The following is a 27,688-nucleotide window of genomic DNA, read 5'->3' on the forward strand; positions in this document are numbered from 1 at the left end:
AGATATAATTACAATTACATTATGTTTTTCAGTACATACAATAAAAGTCATATAATTTTTCAAAAGATTATTGGAGCATTATTTTACTCTTTCAATGTCAAAATTTCAAGTTTAATTTAATGTGTTGCTTGCCATTTCTTTCTAGCAATTTCTTACTGACAATTGTTTCAAAACAAATGATACTAAAATAGCAGACCATCATGGAAAAATGCATTAAAATAATTAAACACACACACACACACGCACACACACACACACACAAAAGCCAGCAGAGAATGTGATCATAATTTCTGCTTGACTAAAAGTAGTAAGTCCAGAGTATTTCACAGCCATAATTCAGTGAATGAACAGCCTCTGGGCGGTCCGTGGGCATGCCGCCTCAGACTGTTAACACTATACATGGAAAAATATGCTGTAAAATGTGCAAATATGTGAGTTTGACGTATGTTAGGGCCGATATGATATCCTGCAGGTTTACCGGACCTTGAAATAATAGATAGGGCCATAAGTTTCTCAAGTGTGTGTACACAGCTCTGCACTGTGTAAAGTTGTCGGCTTTTATGGCTGATAAAGATGGTTGTGTTTTGGCGTGGTGTATTTATGTGACCTATTTTATGAACAGTACTGATATAGATTGCTTATATGCTCACTCTCGCTCTCCGTTCCTTTAGACCCACAGCCAACAATCGTGCTAATGAGCGTGTGCATGTTTGTGTGCATTTGACTGAGAGCCAACTCGCGTGTAAAATGTAGGGGGTCAGAGTGTGTTTACACACGTTTTCCTCTAATTCAGCCAAGAGACGGTCAAAGGAACAGCAGGAGCAAAGATTCAGACTATTATTAAACCGCTTAAAAGATCAGCAGAAACTCACAATAAAGAATAAATGCCAGAGATGGCCTCTCAGTACATCTAAAAATCTTTTTTTGTTTTTGTGTGTGTGTGTGGAAGCGTGAACATGAGTTTATCTGTCTCAGAGATGTATCAGAGAGAGTGAGAATACGTGGGTGAGTGTTTTGTATGCATGTCTGAATACTCGCTTTTATTAGTGTCTGCAAGACCACTGTGGACTAAGTAGGAAGAGCACTTTATGGCTACAGGGTGCATTTCACTGGCAGTATATACGCTAGATATGCTGAGCACTCTACACCGCCTCCTCTCTTCAAGTCTGCTTTTAATCTAGGCTCTGACACTGGCCGATGACTCACTCTGGACCCAGGTAAAATATGGTCATGGCAGGGCCATCTCAATTCTGTGATTAGACAGACCTCTCAAGCACATTGCAGAGTTGAATAGCTTCCTCCTTAAGGGGCCACTTCAATTTGTTTGCTCCAAATGAAAAAGCCAAAAGGAATACTCCATGGCAGAATCTGTGACAAGAATACAAGCTGCCTTATCTGTGGGATCTTCTCAGGCACATAAAAATAAGTACCATGTTTTTTTTTTGTTTTTGTTTTTTGACGTTTGCAATGGTAACATCATGGTATTCGGAAGTGTTAGTGACTTAAGTGTGCAATATAAAACATTAAGATGGACGTGTACATATTATTCATTTTGTATGTCCTATAGTGTACTAATTTCTCTCTCTCTCTCTTTTTCTGTTTCATTTTTCACATACACATACCAAACCCAAGGACAGGTGGTTCATATGACTTTTTGAAGTCATATTCATGGCTTTGTGTGACAGACCAAAATGTAACTTAAAGGGTTATTCAACCAAAAATGAAAATTCTGTCATCATCCTTTACTAACCATAATGTCGTCCAAACCCATAAAATATTTGTTATTTTTAATATTCTCTTATTTGACCATAGATTGACGTGTAGATAATCTAAATTTCCAAGCTGCATCTATCATGTACTTTTTGTTTTTTTAAATGTTGATTGCTAAACTTTAAGTGGCTGGACAAAAATGATGAGAGAATATGAAAATATCTTAATTCGTCCAAAGATGATTGGGTTTAGAATGGCATGAGGGTGAGTAAATGATGACAACTCATTTTCGGGTGAATTATTTTTTTTAATTGTTGAAAATCTTTCCTTCCTGTGAGCTTTTAACTGTTGCAACTCAATCATTGTGTCTGTAAGTTGAAGCCGATAACCATTTGTAAATGATTCAATACCATTTTTGAGAACCAAAACATCTGACACAAATGAATGTTTCATTCAAGTACTTGACATTGCTACTTATCTCTAGAACTCTCATGAACATGCCAAAGAGAACTAGGTCAGATGTCATAAATTTCAAGAAAACTTAAATTTCAGTCAGCTCCCACACAAAACTATCATATGGCTTCAAAAGAACTGAAATATAACACGAGTCATAGAAACCACTCTTATGTGTTTTTATTGGGCTTTTTTCAGATTGGAGCCCAAGGCTTTATTAAATTTAATTTCACTTAAAAGATTGGCTTGACTATTCTTTAAAAAATACATTTTTCTGGTTACACGGGAAGTCAAATGGCTTTGGAACGACTGAATGAGAGTGAGTAAATGATGCTAGAATTTTCATGTTTAAGTGAGCTATTTCTTTAAGCCCAGAATGATTCTTGTTAAGCTCCGAATGCAAATGTAGCATGTACCTCAACAGTTGAGCAGCTGCACTGGCTGAGGCACAAGTGTTGTGAGAAGATAAGTTGCGGTGGAGATCTGGTGTAGCATTGTTAATGGTTAACCTCCACCCAGTTCTAATGATTACATTGCTCGTGGTGGGATCCCCCCACAATTCTGACATATTCCTGGGGCCACAGGGAGAGAGGAAGGAACGTTAACTTTAGCAATAAAAACCCCCAAAAAACAACTTTTTCAGACCAGAGTGTTATTAGGAAGTTATTGAGGGAGAAAAGGTTATTGAAGGGGAGAGAGAGTGTAAGGGCAAAAAAAATTACATGAGAGGAAGAGGGTGAGAAAGTAAGAGACCTCCTCAACACGGGTCATTTCATCGGAGGCAGCGGTCGTCGTCAGTTCAATTCTCAGATGGTCTGTGTCAAAAGGAGGGCATGGGGAGTTACTCCAGCAGTGGACTGAACATTCAAAAGAGTATGAGGACTGTTTTCTCACTTTCTGACTCATCTTTGCTGTTTTTCCAATGCATTTTTCTTTTCCTCTAGGACCAATATCTCACAATAGCCAAATAAATAGTCTTTCCAGTATCTATGCACTGTAAAACTCATTTTCTTTATCAGTGCGTCTTGCTTTCCATTGTCTTGTTTTCCAGTAAAATATCTGAACATCTTTAACAAGATATGTTTAATTCACCATTTTAATATGCGGATAATATATCTTAAATTAAGTTTATTTTTAATATCCTGTTGGCAAATTAAAAACTTAAGCATAACTTAAGTCTTGTGCTTAAAACAAGAAAAAAATAAATATATCAATTGCACACATAAACACCACATTTAATTCAAGTTATGTTCATTGAAAACAATTATTATATTTCTTATTTTTGCTTTACCGGAAGGCAAACCTTTTTATTTTAAATTAATATAAAGTTTGGGGCCAGTAAGCCTTTTTTTTTTTAAAGAATAAATGTAAAAAATGTATATCATGGTTTCCAAAATATTAAACAGCACAAATGTTTTCAACATTGATAATAATAAAAAATGTTACTCGAGAACTAAATCAGCATAATAGAATGATTTCTGAAGGATCATGTGACACTGAAGACTGGAGTAATGGCTGCTGAAAATTAAGGAATAAATTTCACTTTAAAATATATTAGAATAGAATTATTTAATTATAACAAAACAATTTTTATACCTAATTGTTAATTATAACAAAATTATTTCACAAATATGTTTGATCAAATAAATGCATTTGTGAACATAAGATACTTATTTCAAAAACATTAAAAATATATAATAATCTTGTCAAATAAATAAAAACATTTTTTTTTCAATGTATTTTTTTGTCATTTTTTCTATCCCTTTTTTTCTATCAAATCCATCCTCCCCCTTTTTCCCCCTCTTGCGTTATCAGGTTGAAGTTCAAAGAAAGGAAGGGAGGGTTGCATGTTTTTGGTAGCTGGGAGGAGAGCAGCATTCACAGCACATGCGAGGTAAGAGGAATCCCCTCCTCTCTCTGTCACTCTGGGGCTGTCTCTGTTTCTTCCTCTCCCTATCTGTCTTCTTCTCCTTTTTTTTCTGTCCCTCTATCGTTTCCCATATCTCACGATGATGCACACACTCTCATACGCTCTAGGAGGCATGTAGCACATTAGTACAGGTGAGAATCTCAGCCTGTCATAGCGCTCTATGTCTTTTCTCGTGCATGTATGAATCTGTGCCATACATGTGTGCTTGGACTGTGTCGCTGGGTTTTTAAATGGCTCTGTTGTTGCTATTACTGCAGTGCAGGAATAACTGCCGAGCTCCTTTTTCCTCTCAGGCATATAGCCAGCTCATCTCCTCTCCATTATTTGTTTGTGTGTGTGAATGTGTGCATAAGACCTTGCTTAATGTAATTCTTTGAGTACATAGTGAGGAGAGCTTCCTGATGCATTGAAGTAGGGCTGTTTTTCTGGAGCCTCCTGGAAGACGGAAGGAAGGCAGGATCTAATGAGAGTATTGTGCATTTGTTTTGATGTGTATGTGTGTGTGTGTGTGTGTGTGCATTTTGAAAGCGATTGCAAAAACAGGAGCCACTGGGTGTTTAATATTTATATATAATGTGGATTAGTCTGGCTCTCACCATGTGTTGGACTCTTGCAGCTTAGAACATGTTTGCCATTTGTAAATGATTATCATTATGGGGCATCGGTTTTATCTCTGTTGGAATCTGGCCGTATGTATGCGTCTGCTGTTGTGGATCCCGTGGGATGTGAATGATCCATACAGACACAGCTAGCACCTGGCTGTCACTTGCTGGAGCTCAATAACCCTCCTCCTCTCTGTCACCACCAGCCGCTCTCTGTCATCTCCCTGTATCCGTCCATTCCTTCCCCCTTCACTTCAGTGTTCTCTGTGTGCACCTCTGAGAAAACACCTTTGAAATGCATTGCGTTTCTGAATGGTTAGACATTTTCTGTTTCTGTTTCTTCCTCTCAGCTTTGTGTATTGCTTTCTCGCTCTGTAATCCGTAGAGTACTAATGAGAATCTCGGACTTGTCTGCTTGCAGCGTTACAAACAGGGTATGACTGAATAATTTATAGACATTTTCTTCAAATCCTTAATGAAAGCTCTCTCTCTCTCTCTCGCACATTCTCTTCCTGTTATTTGCTTTCACTCATTCACCCAACCAAATACTATTATGGTTGAAAGATAAACTAAACTTATTTCTATCTTTTGAAACTGGAAGTAATAATTTAAATAATTTAAATTAGTTATTAAAATAGTCAGGTTAAGATATTATTTGGTACAAGTAATAATACACTGTAAATAAATAAATAATATAAATATATAATATAAATGATAACATCATGTCTTATTTTTTTATAATAATATTCAGTATAATATAATATAATAGTCACACACTAGTTTGGGGACCAATTTTTCTCACTATTAACTAACTATTAAATATGACTTGCCTCAATAAACTCATAATTTGCTGTTTATTAATAGTTAATAAGGTAGCTGTTAGGTTGGTATGGGTAGGATTGAGGGATCTAAAATTTGGTCATGCAGAATAAAGCATTAATATGTGCTTTATAAGTACTAAGAAACAATCAATATGTCAGTAATATGCATGTAATAAGCAACTAGTTAATAGTGAGAATTGGTCCCTAAAATAAATAATATAATATAATGCCATTCCAGGGAATGCATATGCAATTTCATATTAGCTATACAGTATAAAAATAACACATTGAAAATGAAAACATTTGATCATTCCTCCTGACTCGTACATACAGTAGATTTTCCAACAGTTGTGATAAATTAAATTAATTAAGTAGCATATCAGGTAATTCATTAAAATACATTTTGAATTGATTGACATCCATAATTAAAATATTAGTATCCGTTTCCATATGTATGAGAGTGTCAATGCCGCTCATCATTGGTAACTTTATATTGAATAGGACAGTAATACAGACACATTTTCTCACTGGTGGTCTAACCTTCATTCCAGCACTGTTCTCTCCGGGCCTCCTCTCATCTCAGTGGGACAGATATTGTGTGTTCTTTGCCTCCTCCAGATGTATGAAGCTTTGCAGAGCCTTTTGTGTAGATCTAGAACCTTCAATGATGAAGGGGAAGTGCAGCGAGCTTTTGCTTCCTGTCAGACAGCCCACTCGGTATCTGTTTATTGTCATTAGATGGGAGAAGAAAAGCTTGGAACAGAGTTGAGCTACTGGGAAAGAAAAGTGTGGGAGATGATCGTGAGCATTAGAGAGGAAATCAGTACACATTTTTGGCATAAACATAAATGATTGCAAGTGTGATATTGTATTATATTACAGCTCAATAAACATTTTACATTTTAGACTAAGTATTTCTTGTTACTGTTCAAAAATAGTTACAAATGAAGTCAAAGTAGAATCATCTGCTGTGCATCTCAGAGCAAACACACCACAGTGGTGTTTCATTGCTGAACAAATCATTGATTCATTGATTCACTGACTCATAAAGACATATTACCTGGGTACCAAATTGCACACTGTCTATTGGTTACTACATGTGGTTTGTAACATATTTCACAGTCATTAAAAGATTAGTTTACTTCCAGAATAAAAATTTCCTGATAATTTACTCACCCCTATGTCATTCAAGATGCCATGTCCTTCTTTCTTCAGTCGAAAATAGTGTATTTCTATTTGATGAATAGTGTTGGCCAACGGGATGAAGGTCCATTTTGCATACTTTTATTTTTCGAATAGTATGAATTTAGACTTACTATTCTTTTGTTGTACTGTTTTTTTGCTTTCTGTATAGTATGGAAGTAGGCATTCGGTTACAGCAAGTGACTGTTGCCACCTACTGGCGTAACCTGTAGCTTGACAGTTTGTGTGGAAGATGCAAACAAAAACCTCGAAAAATCCTAGTTTTGTTGGCACTGTTCAACCAATAAAATTTGAGTACCCCGAACTAATTGTGGAAAATACAATTATATATATATTTTTTGTTAAAAACTTTTTATTAAATTTTCTTCTTTTCTTTTCTTCTCGAAAATTGAGTGTTTAATCTTATCATTATACATTACTGACACTCTATCCTCTAATTTGATACTGTTAAGTGCTTTGACACAATCTGTATTGTTAAAAGCGCTATATAAATAAAGGTGACTTGACTTGACTTCTGGAAACAGTAGTAAAAAACAAAAAGCAACTGTGCAAATTTAGAACCCACCCCAACCCATCCCACCCCCTAGTAGACTTAAAAATAAAAAAATAAAAAAATTATAATAAAATAATTTTACAAAGATTTTAGAAAAGATGACACAACATTAAAAGCTGAATGCCATAAATTTACAGTTTTCACATGTACACGAGAAGTTGAGAGTTTCATCAAGATGATGTCCAACAAATACACCGTCCAGGTTTGTCTGTCCATTGTGTGAGGAGGATTCCAACGGTTGACTAGCAATTTTGTTGCTGCTGTGAGAGCAGGTAACAGTAAACATCTTTGCTGGACGGACAAGGTGAAGTCCCAAAAGTCATTCATGAAAAAATTACGCGGAGTCAAACATATCTCAGTACCCAACAAATATGATAGGTCTTGTGAGAGCTGAGTCCAAAAAGGTGAGAGAGAGGGACACTCCCAAAAAAAATGCAAAAATGTGCCTAAAGATCCTTGCGAACAGAGATTACACTTAGGAGAAGACGACAGATTCAAATAAAAACGTTTCATTGGAGTCAAGTAAACCCTATGCAGCAATTTCCAATGAATAATTTAGTGATTAGGGTTTTTAGAAGACAACTTAAACATACCTCATACCTGATCTGAAAATAAAACATGCACATCCTCATTAAGATCCTTAGCCCAAACGGTTGTAATAGATAAAGGTTTGTATCAATGCTCAAGAAAAAAGAGATAGATGACTGAATCAGAGGAGGGAGATTCCTCAGAAGGAAGGATTAGTTTGCGCAAAGGGTGAACAGGCAGTTGAGAGTTCCAAGGCACCCCATATGCCCGTATAGGGCCGATCTAATGTGCAAATACATAAAGAAGGAGGTGCCTGGCAGATTATATTGAGTTTTGAGATTCTGGAAGGATTTTAAACCACTATCATCATAGATATCTCCCAGAGTGTTTACTTTATTATGAGTCCATTGCGGACAATGAAATGGAGTACTGCCTAACAAAGGATTGTTATTGTGGAAAATAGGCAAATGCCTATGCCATATTGTAACTAGTTGTGAACGTCTTTCAACATCCCTCCATGTGGAGAAGAGGTGGGTTACAATGGGACCAAACCGAGATTTACACTGCCTAAGCGGAACCCCCGAAAAAACAAGATGCTTCAATTTATACGGATAAACAATAGATTCCTCAATTGCTCTCCAAGACACAGAAGCGTCAGGATCAAACCAAACTAATAAGGGCGGAGGGAAAAGGCTTGAGCATACAGTCTAAAATTGGGGAAAGAAAGACCTCCATGTAATTACATCGTTGTAAGGTAGTCAGTTTAATACGAGGACGTTTTCCATCCCATATATACCGTGAAACACATGCATCAAGTTTGTTCCAGTAGCCAACCAGTGGAGCGAGAGGAATCATGGAAGAAAATAAATTAATATGTGGGAGAACATTCATTTTAATCACCGATATACGAGCCTGAAAAGAAATAGGAAGATGAGACCAATTTTCCAAATCTAAGGATACTTTGGCTAGAATACTATTATAGTTTTTTGAGACGATTTCCTAAAGGGAAGGAAAAACATCTGCGTTTTGAACCAATGGAATAGATATAGAAAGGGACATGGAATCAATTTTAGAATTGAGGGGAAGTAGACATGACTTACTCCAATTAATTTTAAACCCAGAGAGAGGTCCAAAATGGTCAAATAAATTCAACACATGAGGAACAGAATGTGACGGCTTCTCCAAAAACAATAAGATATCGTCAGCAAACAAAGAAATATGATGATGAGTATTCCGTATATTTATGGGAGAAATAGTTTCAGATTGTCGGACCGCTTGAGCTAAGGGTTCCAAGGATAGGGCAAATAAAAGAGGAGAAAGCGGGCAACCCTGACGAGTACCTCGATGTATAAAGAATGGGTTAGAGCGAACAGCACCTGTGAGAACCGACCATAAATAGTTCCATTCTAGCTGGTCAAAAGCTTTCATCGCATCTAGAGATAATACTGCGCAAGGGGAGGACGAACTATTTGTTGAATTAATAATATGATATAACCTGCGTAAGTTATCTGAAGCTGAGCGAGATTTAATAAATCCTGTTTAATGAACTAGCCTATTCATAAATTTCTCTAGACTTCTCGGATCTTTATCTTTTTTTAACAAGAGAGAAATAACAGCTATATTAATAGATGGGTGAAATGAGCCTTGAGTAACTGAAAAATGTATCATATCTAACATGAGGGGGCCTAAATCCGACCAAAACGTAGTATACAATTCGATTGGAATACCATCTATACCTGCGGATTTCCCCTTGTTCATAGATCGGATTGCTGACTCCAGCTCCTGAAGAGTGATCGGTTCAGCCAGGTATTCCGAATCCGAATCTGACAGCCTAGGTAAATCAAGGTTGGACAGAAAAGATGCAAAAGAGTCAGGGTCACCATCAGCAGAAGAAATATAGAGGTTAGAGTAAAAAGAATGGAAGGCAATATTAATTTATTTTGGGTCTGTCATAATGAGCCCAGATTGGGCTTTCACTGCTGAAATATTAGCAAACTTTTCACTGTTGCGTAATCTTAGAGCTAAAAGGTGGTTTGGTCTACTCCCTTGAAAATAGTAATTCTAAAAAAAAAAAAAAAAAAAAAAGAAAATAGTAATTCTGCCTGGATCTTTGAATCAAAAATTCTGCCCTGGATCTCAGTAATGAATTGAGTTCGGACCTAACCGCCATGATTTTACTGAGTGTATTGTCTGAGAAACAACGTTGATTATGTCTAGTCAGATTCTGGAGCTGTGATTCCAGTTAACCTATCTTTTTGTGTCGGTTTTTCTGAAGGAAAGAGGCATATGAAATTGAGATTTCCATCATGATCCGACAGAGATAAGGAACAGGTATCGGCATCACGAACAGCTGAAGATAAAGAAGTAGAAATGAAAATATAGTCGATTCGCGAATAGGATTTATGAGTAGCAGAAAAGAAAGTGAAAGGCTTAGCAGAAGGATTTAATAAACGCCAACTATCCACCAATGAGGATGAGGTTACACATTGGCGAAGTTTGTCTGAACAAAAAGCTTGAGAGTGTGATTCTTTTGGTCCAGATCTATCTAGGATATGCAACATTACAGATTTCGTATCTGCACCCAATACAATTTCAAAATCCGAGAATTTCAAGAGACAAAACAGAGAAAAAGTAGGGTCAGGAGAAAATACAATTATATTAAAGTAATATATATATATATATATATATATATATATATATATATATGTCAAAAATATTATACAGACTTAATAATTTGATTCCTGTGTGCTATACTGTGAAGCTCTGCGCATGACGAGCAGAAAAAAAGAGATATTGTGGCCACAAATATTAGTTCCCACAACTTATTTATTCATTGCCACATTTTATTAATGCATTCTCATTTTAGTTAAATTGTGGATAAGTTATTATAAATTGTTCCCTCGTTTTAATTTAGTTTGACAGAGGAACCTATTAATACATGGCTGTGATTTAACTGAAATGAAGGAACAAATTAACAAGCCATGGGATTTAATTTTTAATTAGTGGCCACAATATTTTTTTCCCCCAGCATTTCTTATGTTGGGCTCTGCTATCCGCTTTCAGACGCTCATGCGTAAATTTGCGCACATGCTTTGTGAAGTTTGCCAGCATCTCGCAATGCAGCTGTGCCTACAACGATCAAAGAAACATCTTGGTCAAAATGCCTGTTAATGAAAAGGAAAAAAAACAAAAACAAACAGTTGGTTATGTTTTAAATTCCTTAAGTTGCCATCAATTTTGGTGTGAAAATATTGAATCTGTGCATTCTCAGACCTGAAGTCTCAGGGTTATGGTGAGGATCATTTGTGGAACATTAACAATCTTTCCCTGCTTGTCCAGCTGGCATGCCTTGAGAATGCCAACAGATGTTGTTTTGTTGGCTGTTCAAGCGGTTTCTGCTGCCTTTGGCTCTGTTTGGTTCGATTTCTTTTCAAGGCTTCAGCACTCCTAATCAGCACTAGATGCTGAGCTTGTAGGGTTGCAGGTGGTTTGTGTGTGTGCACGTTTTTGTGCATTTTGCCCCTACACGGTTACAAAGACAGCAAATGAGATTGATTTCCTTCCCTTACTTCCGCTCCTTCACTGCAATTTGATTAGTTATATTGAATTAAATCTGCTGTGAATAGCTAAATAAACAGTGACTTTCCATTATAGCTCACCAGTGCATGGTCCTCTAGGTTATCTGTGAGCTAAAGCAGGATAAAAAGGTCAACCAATTAAATTTATATAATGCATGAGGTATTGCAATCAAATTTAATGATTTTTCAGGGTGCAATGGAAACGGTTGATTCTAAACATTTGGTTCACAACAAACTATCTTTCAAAGGAAAGGCGATCTTGAAACAAACTAGAAACATGAAGTCTTGAGATGTACTCACTCAAATAGCCTAATATCACAACTGATAAGTTAAAACATATTCCTGCAAATGAGGCCATTGGAGGATTGCATGAAAGTCTTCTTATTAAAGTAATTTATCTCCAGTGGCCATGATTTGCCCTCTTTTTTTCTCTCACTCTCCCAATTTCTTCTTTACTTATTCACTCTCTCTCTCTTTTTCAGTATCTAATTAAATAGGCAGTGTTGTGTTCTTCAGTTCCATGTGGATAATTGACAAGTGGCTAGGTCTTACTTTACTCCGCAATTACAAGTTGCATTCCAGCTCTGGCTAATTAAGACTCAACGACAGACAGTGTATTTGAATCGCAATAAACATTTCTTAGGTTGGGGATGCCCCTTATCCCTTGCCGTCCCTGCCTTGTTCCTTTCTTCTCCAGGAGGACTTAAGAAGCTGTACATTTTCCATGCTTGCTGCAGTGTGTCGGATTCTGGGGATTCAGCTGTCAGTCAAGCTCAGACTCACACTATTATGGGGTTTTGCCTTGAAACCTGAGGATAAATGCAGGCTGTTTGTACACTAAGGAGTCTAATTAAGATGCTCAATATTTCCTTAGCAACAACACTTTAACACTTCAGCATTATGACATCTGAGAATGATTTTCTTAATAGATGTCAAGTCAAACTCAGTATTTCAATTTCCATATCCAAATTCATGTGTCAGATTAGGCAGATGCCAGCATACGACATGCCCTCATCCTCAAAAACCACGAAGAAACCTATGTCAAGAACTTACAACATTTCTGTCATTTGAAGGACATTTTGTTTACATTTGTATGACAAACGTTTCTCTAATTTTGTGTTTCCTCTTGATGTCCAATATAAAACCTTTGTCCTGAAGTGAAACCAGCTGAGAACCATTGATTTAGATGGCATTCTTATCCAAACAGACTTTACAGTACACTTACTAAAAGGTCAGTCCCCCTGGCCACAACAGTGATTGCTCATGACTTGGTCTTTGTGGTGACCAAACCAGCAACCTTCTGATTGCATCCCTAGAGCTATAACCCCTATGCTACACAACTCTGTTTCTCTTTCACTGGTGCATCGATTTTAAAACATTATTCTCTAAAGTAAATGTGTTGTGAACGGAAATCATGGGAGCTAGCTGATTGATGGTCTGATCACCAAATGCTGTGTTGGCACTCTATTATACCACTCGGCTTCAGAATGCTTAGTGCTTGATTTCTCAACCAAACCATGGCTCAAAGCCCATTTCTAAAAAGCAACCGAGGCATATTTCTATCCTTGCTAGTACTTAGAGAAATACATATCCCCAACAGGTACAAACAACTTCATCTGAAGGCTCTGTTCTTGATGGTGCATTGTGGAAATGTTGTTGAAAATTTAGCTCCAAGTGGTCAAAAGCTTTTTGTGCCAGTTTGTCCAGATCTGGACACCCAGCAGCCAGCCAGTGATCGTGATTTCATGAAACATAGTCGAATAGCATCTTTGAAGAATATCCTTTTCCAAACTGTCCAAATTCCAAGAATTTGGCTCAGATTACAGCATTGAAATCAGAGCCAGATGACACATCTTTGAGTAATCTTTCTCCCATAAGTTCAGTACATAGTTAAGATCTGCAAACATGCCCTGAGGGGTTTGACTATGGTCCCATTATTTGAAAAGTATCATCTTCACCAGAAGAAGGTTCACATTTCATGTATAATTAGACTACATAATTATCTCAAGGGCTCTAATCAATGTGTTGTATGAAGTGGCATCAAACACCATTTCAGTGCTACATACTGTACAGTGTATTAATTTAGAAATGGCACAGTAATCATAAACAATAGATTAGATCATTGCTAAAAAGCTCAAAGGTCAAACTACAGTATGGTGCTGCTTCAGAATAACAAACATTTGAGTGTCTTTAGTGACTGCTGAAAGGTATTTGTTCCCACGCTAAATCAAAGACAGCAGTTTGTTTTCTTATAGTCATGCGAGATTGTCTTTTGCCTGCGGTATGTTTTCTTGCCACATTTATGTAAGTTAGGATGACTTTAAGATAGGACAGTGGAAACTTTCAGCAAGTAGATCTGCAGACCTGAAGCCTGAGGGTGTATTCAGTTTGTATTAACATGATGTATTTTGATCAGCAGCCTAACGTAAGCCCCTGAAGAATCCTAAATCTAAAATAGTAAAATTGTTTTCCATTGCCTAAATCAACCCCACATAAACTGTGAGCCATCTGGAGTAAATTTAACAGAATGAACTACTATGTCACTGTGGTTTTAATAGTGGTGTGGTGTAAAATGGACAACAAACAAATAATCCAAAGTCATGTTGCACAGAAAGTAATTATTATAATTTGTACAGGAACTGACAAATAATTATGGTTGTCACTGATACATTAGGTGATTAATAATAAAAAAAAAAATGTTTAGATCTGTACATTTTATCTTTCTACAGGTTGCCAGTGTTTACAACAGATTCCACCCATGATACTGCAAAAACAGAAATAATGGACAAGAAAAGTGGTAAGAGCGCTAGACTGTTTGTTGTCATTTCCAGTTTTAAATGTGTAAATATATTCCTTCCACTTGTCTTCATACAATAGTTGACAGCAAAAAAGTGTTTGCATTTCATGTCTTCCAAATCCTTGCACAGTGATAACACCATCAACTGTTTTGTTGTCTTGACTAATTATGCTCCATATGCTCAATAATACAATGGCTGCTTGAATTGGAATTACAATGAAAGAATGCAAAATGTGTAATATGTACCTTGTATTTCAGCAAATGGCTTTCCTTCCAAGGCCACAGATAGTGGAGTACAGCGTAAACAGCTGCCATATTCTGTGGAGACCCCTTATGGGTTTCACCTGGATCTGGACTTCCTGAAGTATGTAGATGACATAGAGAAAGGGAACACAATCAAGAGGGTGCACATCCAACGCAAGAACAGGGGCCCAAAGTACAGCACACTGCCACGCAACTTCAGCCTTCCTGGGCATGGCGCTCGACCTCTAGCCAAAGACACATGGGCCAACACTTCCACTTTAGGGTCCAAACCCAAGTCACGTGTTACTGAAGTCCAGCAGCTTTTTGAGTTCCGAGCCAGTGATGCCACTAGTGGTAGCAGTAGCACCAGTGGAAGCTCCCCTGCCAGCCAGTCAAAGATGCCTTGGAGTGCTTACCTCCCCTCGCCAAAGGCTGCAGAAGAGTCTCAAGTACAGACCTCATCTGAGAACGAACAGCCCATGGGCCTTAATGTTAGGCCTCACCTTTTAAGAGCCTCCAGCATGCCTATTAATGTCCCACGTAGGAAAGGTTCAGATTCAACTGACGAGCAGAGTTCCCAATCGCAGAGCGGCTCAGCTGAGAGGCTTTTTCGACCAGCGGATGGAGGTGACAGGAGAGGCAGTGTTCCCCAGGACAGGGCCAGCTTGCATCAACAGATCACAGCTGCGCTGAAAAGGGTGCGAGAGTTAGAAGAGCAAGTCAGGACCATCCCTGAGTTGAAGGCTCAAATATGCTCTCTTAGAACTGAGAGGGAAGAACTGCTTCAAAGAATTCAGGAACACAAATCTGAGCAAAAGAGTGAGGTTCCTCAAACTGATGCGCAAGACAGTGCTGTTCCTCCAGCTGTAAGTGAAAGAAAGATGTTCCTTCCATTTACACAGATACTGCAGCTGATCCTGGAATTGTTCAAGCAGTACAGTCCAACAAAACCACAGAACAACAGGAACAAGATCTTGTGGTGCAGGTTATTGTAGAGCAGGTGTTTGAAAAAGTAACTGATACAGAGTCAGAGAAGGAACAATTGCCAGCTTCAGTGTCTGTCCCAGTAATACTCATAGACAAAGCAGAAACTCCAACTGATCCAGATGAAGCAGAGGGACTTTTTCAGGAGTCTACACTTCAAGAAGAAGCATCAAAGAGTCTTTCAGAGCAAGCAGAAAAGCAGGATAGATCATCAGAGACGTTGTTAGAAGATAAACAGTCAACGCAGTCACAAGGGATTTCAGAATCAGAGGAATCCGTTGTTGCATATGAATGTACATCCACTGAAGAAGACACTGCGACTGTTGCGGGACCGAGTGTAATTACAACTGAAGAAATTACAATAGCCCAACCTGCTGAACAGAAACTTCTTACTAACCTGGAGCTGGAAGCAAAACTGAAAACTTTGGAAGAGAGTCTAAGCAAGGCCAGTTGTGAATTGGAAAAGACAAATGCCTTACTGAGAGAGCAGATGGACGAGAATCGACGAAAGGATGAGAGAATACAGGAACTGATTGATCAAGTGAAGGAGCAGAAAGTTCAAAGTCCTATCGAGACAGAGCCACTATCTGAACCAGTTGTCACATGTGATGCATCAGTCAGTACAGACAGAAAAAGTGTCATGGAGAAAGGAATCTCAACAGAACCTCAACCAGCTGAGGGTCCCAAAGAAACAGACTCTAAATGCTCGAGCACTCAGACGAATATAGTAGAAGCTCGAGACATTGAAGTATTAGCACAAGTCACTACAGCAGAGAAAATTGTAGGGGTAGAGATTGTCATGTGTGACCAGGCAATGGAGACTGAAGTCCAGGATAATCTAGAAGTTAACAGTGGTCAACAGGTCTCTGAAATGCAAGAGAAGACAGATTCTGTCAAAGAACAAGAGGGTGATATCAAAGATAGTGTGTCAAGTCAGATTATAGATACCAAAGTCAGTGAAATCGTTGTTGCAGAGAGTGACACTGAAGAATATGTCATGGTAGAAAGTGCCATGGTTGAGAGTATGGCAGTGAAACTGAATTTCCTAAGCCCACAGTCCAAGAGATTGAATCTAAGGAGAGTCCGGTTGTTGAAAGCACAGTAACAGACAAAGCAAGAGAAGAAAGAACTTCAGGTTTGCAAACACAGCAGGAACCAAGAGAAACACAAGGACAGGAACCCCAACTTCAGTCTCAAAGGGCATCTGAAGCCACAGCTTCTCCTGCTGCAATCGGTCAGGTTGTTAATCGTATACAAGGCCTTCTTAATGAGCAGTGGGCCAGCCTGGGAAGTGGAGGCCAAGATGCAAAAGGAGAGAGCTCTCAGAAACCTCATTCTTCCAAAATAAGCTCAATTCAAAGCCACCTGAGAGGGTCCCTCAGTGCCCTGTCTGCCTTTTACTCACCTGTTCAGAAAGGAGGGGCTGCACGACAATCAGGTAAGAATAGGTCTCATTTAATATAGTCATGTGCCTTCTCAGTACACTCAATAAACAGACCATAATGACTGATGTGATTGTCTGTTTGACTTAGATGCTTAGTTCTCTGGTATTAGATATTTCTTGTAGGCCTGTTTCACAAAGCTTGCATGTGCAGTTTGTAATCAATGCTATTTAGGTGTCAAGTGTCAACCATGTTATAGCACTAAGAAAAAACAAAAATCAGTATTCTATGACCCATATGAATTTATTCGTATTCGTAACCATTTGTATGGTTCTAAACTTAAAAGGTTTACATTGTAGATGCTGTTAATAGATTAATATTGTATGTTTCAGTGTCTGTCCAATCATACGAAAAATGCATATACTATGCCATTAATGGTCACACTTTATTTTAAGGTCCAATTCTTGCTATTAACAAATCATTAACTATGACTTTTGCCTCAATAAACTCCTAATTTGATGCATTAATTTTTAATGTAGTTGTTAAGTTTAGGTATTTGGTAGGATTAGGGATGTAGAATATGGTCATGCAGAATATGTACTTTATAAGTACTAATAATATGTTAATAATAGACATGCTAATAAGCAACTAGTTAGTGGTGAGAATTAGTCCCTATACTAAAGTGTTACCCAGTTAATACACTTTACATTCAAGCACTTGCAAATACTATTGACATCATGTTGTCCATTGATAACTAGCAAATATTCCAGTTGAATCTGTTCTACATAAGAAGTTGACCCATACGTCTGAATAAACTCAGCTTACAAGCAATGTGAAACAGGCCTTGCTGAGTTTGAAGTGAAGGTCCTGGGAGCTAGCGATGACAATCTAAAAAGCTAAAAAAAAATGTTAAAGTCAACTTGAAATAATAAGTTCAAATATGCATATTTTTGCATAATTATGCATGCATGTGTGGCACAGAAACCCATCTGTTGCAATGGAGTGACCCAGTGGCATTGCGCGTTCATATTAAAGTTGCTTACTGTATGCCAAGATAATTTAGGAGATGTGTGTTGACAGTTTAAAAGCATCTGGCTCATATTACAGTGCTTGCAAAATGATGCGGTCTCATAAATACTGGCATCCATTGTTATTTGTGCAACCACAGTTAATTATGCTCTTTTGTTCTAATTATGTTCTTCTGCAATCCCACTGAATATTGTACTATGGTCACTTAAAAGCAACCTGTTTTACTAAATTGAGGCTAATTTTGATCCAGACTTATCTTGTTGTGTCCTATGGAACGCACACCGTCTCGTGAGACTTTTTTGAGCTTTTTTATAGTTCCCAGAAGCTTTTCAAACTCTTTGATGTCTTGAGTTTTGTTGTAATTGCATCCACTGGCTCCTTTGGTTGTTACACACCTCTGTTCTCTTCAACAATCTCAGAACAACACTAGGGAACAAATCTCTGGAAATGCTTTGTACCATTCTATCTCTTTTACGATCACATGACTGATGAGAATTTCTTGTGGTATAGGTGAGAGTGGTGGTCTCTTTTTATTTCTTTTAAAATATAAGTACCTCTGTGACTCTTAACAGTTGTTTTGACAGTTTGGTGTGCTGCATTATGAATGAGTACATCTGACTTACCCACTCTGTGGAGCACAGCAAGTGTACGGCTCAGCATTTGTTGTTCACATTACTTCTGGTAAAGACATTTCAAGACATTCAAAAGTAATATCTCCTAGACTTCTTTATTTTCAGGTTGGACAAATGGGTTGTGTGATGCATAGAGTTAGTGCTAGGGATGATGAACAGGTGCAAACTTGGCTTACATTTTCACATATCTGACCATCTCCCCCATATCAGGCCTCAAATCCATCATGAAGAAGAACGATTGTCCTGACAAACAGGGCAACGGGGGAGCTAAGAAGAACTTGAAGTTTGTTGGCGTAAATGGAGGGTATGTTTTTTGGCATATTTCTCTGCATGCAGCAAAATCGTTTATGTGTATGGTACTGCTTTTCATAAAATCACCAGCCATCTGTGTAAAACTCCTAAAAGTCTAATGGGGGACATAAATGAAGGTTATGCCTTACATTTACTAATTCCCCCTGAATCACAGTTGCTGGTGTTTTCATGTGAAGTGTTGAAGGATGAGCCTATTTCATCAACATCCATGACATCAGATGTCCGGCCTGTCTCTTTGCATCCCTTAATCTGTTTCATCCTTCATCAGAGTGCTTTGTTAGAATTGGGCCATGAGGTGTCAGCATTGTTTTCTGTGAGAGCTGTTGCATGATGAGTGAGGCCTAGTGAGATGACACGAAGAACAAAGTCCTCTCTCTGTCCCTCTCTCTCTCTTGCTGTGTCTCTGTCTGTCGTCCTGTTGCTGTGTGCGCCGTTGAATGATTTGTTTTGCTTGCCAGCAGAGATGGTTCTGGCTCAGCTGTGTTTGACCAGCCTTCAACAATAAGATAATTATCCTGATAGAGTTGGGCAAACAGCTGGCCTGCCTGATCAGAAAGGAATAGCTAAAATCAGCTAAACTGATCTATTTCTTAAGCACATAAATTTGGAGTTCTCTAATTTCATTTAGCGTATTGATCTATTTTTTAATATATTGAAAATATATTTACTTTTAACCTTCATATACCAAAATATTTTCTCAAATTTTATTCATCATTACTTATTTCTATTCAAAAGTGTGTTCATACGTATTATGGACCAAAAAAAATAAATAAATCTTCAGAGGTTACATATGTGAATGTATTTTCTTGGGTTGAAATATTGAAATATATGGACGGCAATATATATATGAAGAGTTTATTTGCAAAAACAGATAACAAAAATCATGTTTTGTTATTGTTATCATGCATTTATTGTGTTTTATTGTGTTAGTTAGCTTTTTTTTAACCAAGTCAAAAAAAAAACCCCAAAAAACCCTGCAGTTTCATTAAGATTAATTGGAATGCACAATGAAAAAAACATGATTTTTGAGAACTGTTAAAAACGTAGTCATCTGTTTTTGCAAATGAACTCTTCACACTTTGATTAGTAATATGCATTGCTAAGAACTTCATTTGGACAACTTTAAAGGCGATTTTCTCAATATTTAGATTTTTTTGCACCCTCAGATTCCAGGTTTTCAAATAGTTGTATCTCGGCCAAATATTTTCAGATCCTAACAAACCATACATAAATGGAAAGCTTATTTATTCCGCTTTCAAATGATGTATAAATCTCAATTTCGAAAAATTGACACTTAAGACTGTTGGCACCCATTTTGTAATGCTGCAATATGCTAGTTCCTTGAGTAGAAGAGTTCAGAATTAATTAATACGCATGACTGGTTAACAAAACACAAGTTAGGACCTTATCTTATCAGTATGTCAAAACATGCTGGAATATCTATATTGTGAGTAATATCAAGTGACATACATGTATGACCTTTTATTTATACTGTTGTTTTGAAATATTATTTGAAAAGACTCAGACCGTGTGGGAGTGTTGGCAGATTTGGCTTGCGTCTATGTCTGATAGACTGTGATTATCCTGAGAGAGGCCCTGCACTGCTGTTGTTTGATGACAGCTGGTGATTTCAGAATTTGCGCACAGTTTTGACCCAAACCACCATAATATAATTTATTTCTGTTATTTAGCGCTGTCAGCCAAGCAGAAATAGCAGTATCAAAACGCTGAATCGCCACCTTTGGCTGCCCAGCATGTTCATTTTCTGTCCAATTCTCTTATTTATGAGCCGTATGCAGAGCTATTAGACTAATCACATTTAGAAATCTTAATTACTAAGACGATAGCAGAACAGCATAACACTCAACCAACGCATGGCCTCCTTGTCTCTGATTTGAGGTACTCAAAAGAGGCCTTCATACTCACCACCCTAATAAATGTATAGTCACCTTACCTGCATCTATAGGCCTCCATTCACTCATGTCCCTGAGGAATTGTGGGAATGCCATTCCTCTTGCCTATCTGAAAACATCCATGAAGAGCGGCATTATTCAGACCGACTCAACACATAAGAACCCCTCAGACCCCACAGAGGACCCTCTCATTTGAAGAACTTGTATAAACACAAGAATTTTACATGTTCATTCACAACCAACAAATTACATTTGTTTGCCATTAGCAGTAAGGACTGTGTAGAATATAGATTAAAAGACCCTTTTATCTTATTAATGTAAACCAAATAGTTTTAAAAAGATCTGGGGTACAGAAAATAAAATAAAATGGGATTTGTCATAACTAAACGCAGGTTTGACATAAAATCCTGATCACAGAAAAGTTTGCTAATGCAAAATGGGATACTAGAACCCCCTTGACTCAAGGTATCTGTGTGTCCAGCTATGAGACCACCTCCAGTGAGGACTCCAGTGGGGAGGAGGATCAGGATGAAGTTGAGGAGGTGGATAGCTCGGAGCCTGAGGTGGAGCAGGGAGAGGAGAGTGGAACGGCCCAGGAGGAGGCTGCTGCTGCTGGGGAGCAAGGTGATGGGGTTCAAGCAGAGGTGGCAGAGGGCTCTAAGGAGCCTGATGCTGCTCAGGCCGCCATGAGTCCCCAGGAGGAGCAGCCTGTCAGGTGAGATGGAGGGCTGTGGTGAAAAGAGGGGGTTGGAGTGATTGCTTTTCTTATTGCTAACAACGAGTAACTCATACAAGACCCTACGGCTGAGAGTTATATTATGTTCTACATCCAATGGCATCTCTGCCATGGTAAAAACTTCAAAGAGTATTTAAGGAAGACCCACAGGAATTTTATTTTGTGCTAGTCCCCTTTACCTTTTCAACATGGTGTGAAAAGCTCATTAGCTCATAATATGAGTTGGCTTAACACATTAAAGTGTGCAGTGACCCTTAATGCATGTTTCCCAAGGCAGGAGCCTCTGTTATGAATCAGACACAATCCTGCCTTTTGTTCTGTCCATCATCTGGCAGGAAAGTACAAGCGCTGAGTGACGAGTTTAATATGCCCAGTCACTGGTCCACTTAAAGGACTTCTTCAGAACAAAAGACTGAATCTTTTAAAGCTACATGGCCATATTGGAAAACCAGAGGGTGTGGTCTTCTTTTATGATTATGAAAACACATTTTTTATTCAAATATTCATAATTTTGGGGTAGAGAAAACTGTAATTATACATTTTTCAAATTTTCTGCTGTTTTGGTAAAGTTGGCAGACAAAAAAATATCTGATGATGCTGAAATTTTATCTGCATGCACTCTCATACACCAGACACAAAAATACATTTATATCATGCTTTAGTTCTAAGTTAATATTAATAAGCCATATTAGATAATATTCTTCTGCAACTAGTTCCAACTATTAATATCTAATAGTATCAAAAGTGTCAATCTTCGGGCACAGTAAGATTTTCTCTTTCTTTCTTTCTTTCTTTCTTTCTTTCTTTCTTTCTTTCTTTCTTTCGGTTGCAAAGGATTTCTAATTCAAGTACATGATGCTCTTTTGTACTTTCTATTCATAAATGAATCCCTAAAATATGTATCACGGTTTACACAAAAATAATGCACAACTGTTTTTTAGCATTTATAATAAGAAATATTTCTTAAGCACCAAAACATCATATCAGAATGATTTCTGAAGGATCATATGACACTGAAGACTAAAGTAAAGGCTGCTGAAAATTCAGTGTTGCCATAAAAGGAATACGTTTTAAAATTATTTTAAAATCTTTATTTAAATCTCACTGACCCCAAACTTTTGAATGGGTTAATGTAGGTATAGGCCCACCAGTACACAAGGGTCTAAAAACATACGCATACAGAAGAATGTAAAATGAGAAACAGTTCATACTCCTCAAGCGACAGAACTTTTCCAGAATTTGCATGTGCCTGGAGTACATGATCTTTGTGTCATTGAAATTAAGATGTTTATGCCATTTAAATATTGGTAACAATTTGCTTGAGAGGCCAGTCTAATACGAGTCATTCTCAACTAATGTTACCAAGATTCAAATGACCAAACTGCATTGTATTTCATATGTATCAAATACAGATATTCTTTTGAGGCTCAGGTCTGCAGCCAATCTGTATTTGACAGTGATTTAATTCGTCTGAAGTTGAAAGACTGATGCATGATTTAATATCTCTTTTTTTGGGAAGTAGCTTTTCATGGTCTCTTTTTGTAAACAGTTTTTTTAGGTTGCAGAAAAGACACTATGTCCTATCTATTTATTTATTAGTTTGATGTGTCCCTGTGATTTAAATTACAGCTAAATCTGTGTCATTGCAGTGAGTTAGTTGATAAGAACTTCATGGCTGCTTGTCATTTCCTGAAGGATCGCATGGCTGAGGTTGCTTCCCCAAATAAAGACATGGTAAGCAGTTAATGTTGATTAATGTAGAAAATACATGCACCTCAATATAGATGTAATCTTAAAGTACTTTAGTGAACTAACTCTTGACTGTTGAATCTCAGAGGCAGGTTCTGATGGTGTTATATCAGGAGTGGTTCCGTGTGTCCAGTCAGAAGGACTCTCAGGCAGAGACGGTCACGCTGTACCTGAGGGAGGTGGGCTACCACACACCCACTCTGCTGCGCTACATAGTAAACCTGGCTGATGGTAATGGAAACATGGCACTGCACTACAGTGTGTCCCATTCCAACTTCTCTGTGGTCAAGCTGTTACTAGACACAGGTGAGAGACCTGCATGTTCATACCTGAGGCAAGTCGAACCTAAGAATCAGCATTTCTAATTGAATTTTAATTTGTATTTAATGTTTAATGCCAAAATCTACAATCCCCAAATGTCCAGAGAATTGCTGATTAATTGGTTTGGATATATCAGTCCGTTGTCTAATTAAAGTTTTTCCATTTACAGCAATTTTATATTATTTTTACATTTATAGTAGCAGTTTCCACTCTTGTCTTTTGTGTGTGTATCAATATATTTATTTTATAGAATGGAAACAGATGGTGTTTAATTCTCATACTGTGTTTCTCACTCACTTTCACTACCAAATATATACCAAAGTTCTCTTTAATTTTATATTCATTAGGACTGTGTGAGGTGGATCACCAGAACAAGGCCGGCTACACTGCTATAATGTTGGCAGCTCTTACTGCGGCAGACAGTCCTGAGGACATGGAGGTGGCTCAGCAACTATTGAGAATGGGCAAAATCAATGCTCGAGCCAGCCAGGTACACACAGCAAGACAGCATAATATCCTGTACTGCAAAAACACACAATTTTGTTACTCGTGTAGACCTACTGACATTTGTTATACCAGATAACTACATTCTTAATGGTTTAGCTTGTACAAATTCTTTATGAGCAGCAATGCAGCAATGAGCTGGTATTTAGTACATTGTTTATTTGATTATATGGTATGATGAAGATGGTTTATTTTTTATTTTTTTATTTATTACTCCACACTAGTCAGGGCAGACAGCACTGATGCTTGCCGTTAGTCATGGTCGGACGATGATGGTCCAGGTTCTTCTGGACTGCGGTGCTGATTTGAACATACAGGACCAGGATGGATCCACTGCTCTGATGTGTGCCTGTGAGCACGGTCACTCTGAGATAGCCAAAATACTGCTGGACAGACCAGAGTGTGACATATCACTCACAGATAAGGTGAGAGAGCACTGATATATCAAACCTTATGCTCAACCTTGACACACAAGAGCCAGCTTTTAGAAACAACCCTTTTACTTTGAGGCCACTAAATTCCCATACTATTTATGAAAATAGTACATTTGCATTTTCACTCCACACTAGAAATTTGATAGGCCTACTAATCTCCATAATCTTTTCTGCTGTTTCATATGCATTTTTGAAAAATACATTGTAAAAATGATGTGATAAATAAGTCATAGTAACCTACGATTTTTAATTGAAGTAGGCAGAAATGTTTTACAGTGTAGTTACTTTTGACAGTATGTGGCACTTCAAAGTGCAAGACATAAGATACATTCTGACACGTTTGAAAATTTGTTAAAGAACAATTTTGGTGAAAATTTAAGACTATGAGCCTCACTGCTTTCAAAAAAGAGCCACATGAAACTGGCAAGCCATGAGTTGTGCTTACTTTATTTCAATGAAATGCAACACTGCCACCCAGTGGTAAAAAGTAGTTACTTAAAATGGACATTTACTTATTAGTTATTTACTTTTCACTGGTTTGGCTCTTATTATTATTAGGAAAAAATATAGTCTTATATTATTATTATTATTATTATTATTATTATTATTATTATTATTAGAAAAACATGTTTTAAAATAACTGCATGTATGTTAAACTATCTTTTATTGTTTGTTATTTTTTTATTTATTTTTTGAAAGAAATCTCTTATGCTGAAAAATGCTATATTTATTCATTTATTTGATTAACAAAATATTATTTAAAATGTTTTCTATTTTTATTTTAAAATTTAATTTATTCCTGTGATGGCAGAACTGATTTTTTTAGCAGCCGTTACTTCAGTCTTCAGTGTCACATAATCCTTCAGAAATCATTTTATTTTGCTATTTCAGTGCTCAAGAAACATTTCTTATTATTATCAATGTTGAAAACAGATGTGCTGTTTAACATGCTTGTGGAAACCATTATTCATTCTTTTTCAGGACACTTTGATGAATAAACATTTCAAAAGAAAAGCATTTTTTAAAATAGAAATTTGGAGAATAAAAGTATTTAAACAATCATACAAACAGATAATCTTACTGACCCCAAACTTTTGAACAACAGTGTATATTTGATTAATACTTATATTTAATATTTCTTACATACTAATAGTGTTTCCTTTTGAAAAAAAAGAATGCACAATTAACTATTCATGTGTGTTTTTGCCAAGCAGTTTCTCAGAATCTGAGAGTTTAATCCATCCAACAGGCTGATGAAGCCATAAAAATGCATCTTTTTTTAATCATTTAAACTGTTCTTATAGGGTTCTAATAGGGTTACAAAGAACTATAAGTGTGCATATAAGAGAAGAAAAAGCATACTTAAATTTTTTTTGCTGTTCACACCAAACTCTGTGTGTCCATTTCAAACAATCACAATAGGATCTACACAAATTAGGGAGATCCCAGCATAAGCAGGTTGCGAGACCTGCGATCATCCTCATAAACCACAAACATGCCTTTCAGCATCATTTACATTTCATTTCTTTCCCTCTATCACTAATAGGATGGACACACAGCTCTGTCGGTGGCCATGAAGGCTTCCCACTCTGACATTGTTGAACTTCTGAAAACTCGCGCTGATCCAGCCACGGTCACAGATCCTACAGCTCCGCTCTGAGGTCAAAGGCCTTGTCTTCATGTCCAACTGGTTCTGCCAGATTCATCTTTCTACTGCCTCGACCTGACTCGCTGACCAGGCCAGCAGTCAACAATAGAGAGACAGCACTTGCCAGTAATTCGCAGATTCTCTGTTTGAGAAATGGCCAATGAGAAATGTACTTCTGTACGCCATTCAAAGATGCCATGGAGGGTGGGCTTCCCTAAACTTCCCAGAAGGTCCCCATTTGCCCTGAAGCACAGCTACTGTAGCTATTTAGCAGGCATGGTACATTGTTACATGTTTTGGCCTTCTATTTTCAGGTAATGTGACTATATTTTTGTTAGGCGATCAAGCGTAATCTACGAATGTTATTAAAGAAGTGATCAGATACTCACTATATTTATTTTTTATTGCACTTTTCTGTACTATTTCCCCCGTGATGTATCCAAGGCCTGTCTTATAGCCTGATGTGTCTTCCTATATGAGGGTTTTTGGGTCAGGCCCAGTACCGAACCATTCCTTGCCTTTGCAGGTGGAACAGGGAAAGGAGTTTTACAGTCACACAGTTGTCTTGCCAGTATGTCTCCCATCTTTAATCCCAACAAAAAGCCAAGCACTGAAAAAGGAAAAAGAAAAAGAGAAAAAAAACTTGAATGCTGATTTACAGTAGAAGCTTGTTTTAATGATTTTAAAGTAGTTCAACCAAAAATGAAAATTTGCTGAAAATTTACTCACCTTCAGGCCATCCAAGATGTAGATCAGTTTGTTTCTACATTGTAACAGATTTGCAGAAATTTAGCATTACATCACTTGCTCACCTCACCTGCAGTGAATGGGTGCCGTCAGAATGAGAGTCCAAACAGCTGATAAAAGCATCACTATAATGCACAAGTAATCCACATGACTCCAGTCAATCAATTAACTGTTGGGCAAAGATGCGTGTTTGTAATAAACAAATCCATCATTAATTTTTAACTTCAAACTACTGAAAACATTACTGAATCAAGAGAGAAATATGCACATTTTTTACAAGCAACAACAGTGCAAAACAGTCCTAAACCAATATTTTGGTGGATTTTGATGTGAGGGGACAACATGCAATTAACTTTTTCTACTTGAGGAAGCATTGTTGTGGATTATGGACTTGTATTTTGGCCAGAAGCAATGTTAAAGTTAAAATGCCTTGATGGATTTGTTTCATGCAGCTTTTCGCTTCTCGGGACGTTAATTGATGGACTGAAGTCATGCAGATCAGTTGTGGATTATTGATGTTTTTATCAGCTGTTTTAACTCTCATTCTGATGGCACCCATTCACTGCAGAAAATCCTTTGGTGAGTAAGTATGTAATGCAAAATTTCTCCAAATCTGTTCTGATTAAGAAACAAATTAATCTACATCTTGGATGGCCTGAGGATGAGTACATTTTCAACAAATTTTCATTTTTGGCTAAACTTTTAATTATTATTGGTAAAATACCATTTATCTGAATGGATTAAAATCTTTTTCTGTTCTATTGTTCTCTTCACCCATGACAAAAGGGTGTGTGGAAAATTTCATAACTTCAGTGACAAATTATTATAGCAATCAGCTGTCCTTTTTAATTTATTCACTGTCAAAGTTTACCATATACT

The 27,688-nt window shown here is 37.3% G+C and overlaps 1 protein-coding gene across 1 annotated transcript; it reads left to right on the forward strand.

Moving 5' to 3' along the window:
• The first annotated feature begins 319 nt into the window (after positions 1-319).
• kank4 (KN motif and ankyrin repeat domains 4) lies at positions 320-27,413 on the forward strand. Its single transcript, XM_058779083.1, is given in 13 exon segments — positions 320-3,036; positions 3,979-4,057; positions 14,108-14,175; positions 14,434-15,288; positions 15,291-16,427; positions 16,430-16,840; positions 18,656-18,749; positions 21,152-21,385; positions 23,056-23,140; positions 23,242-23,461; positions 23,824-23,966; positions 24,205-24,405; positions 25,961-27,413. Coding segments are annotated over 12 exon segments (3,609 nt in total). The 5' UTR covers positions 320-3,036; positions 3,979-4,010; the 3' UTR covers positions 26,075-27,413.
• The last annotated feature ends 275 nt before the right edge of the window (positions 27,414-27,688 follow it).

The sequence above is a fragment of the Onychostoma macrolepis genome, chromosome 06 (assembly GCF_012432095.1).
Source record: "Onychostoma macrolepis isolate SWU-2019 chromosome 06, ASM1243209v1, whole genome shotgun sequence".
Lineage (NCBI taxonomy): Eukaryota > Metazoa > Chordata > Actinopteri > Cypriniformes > Cyprinidae > Onychostoma > Onychostoma macrolepis.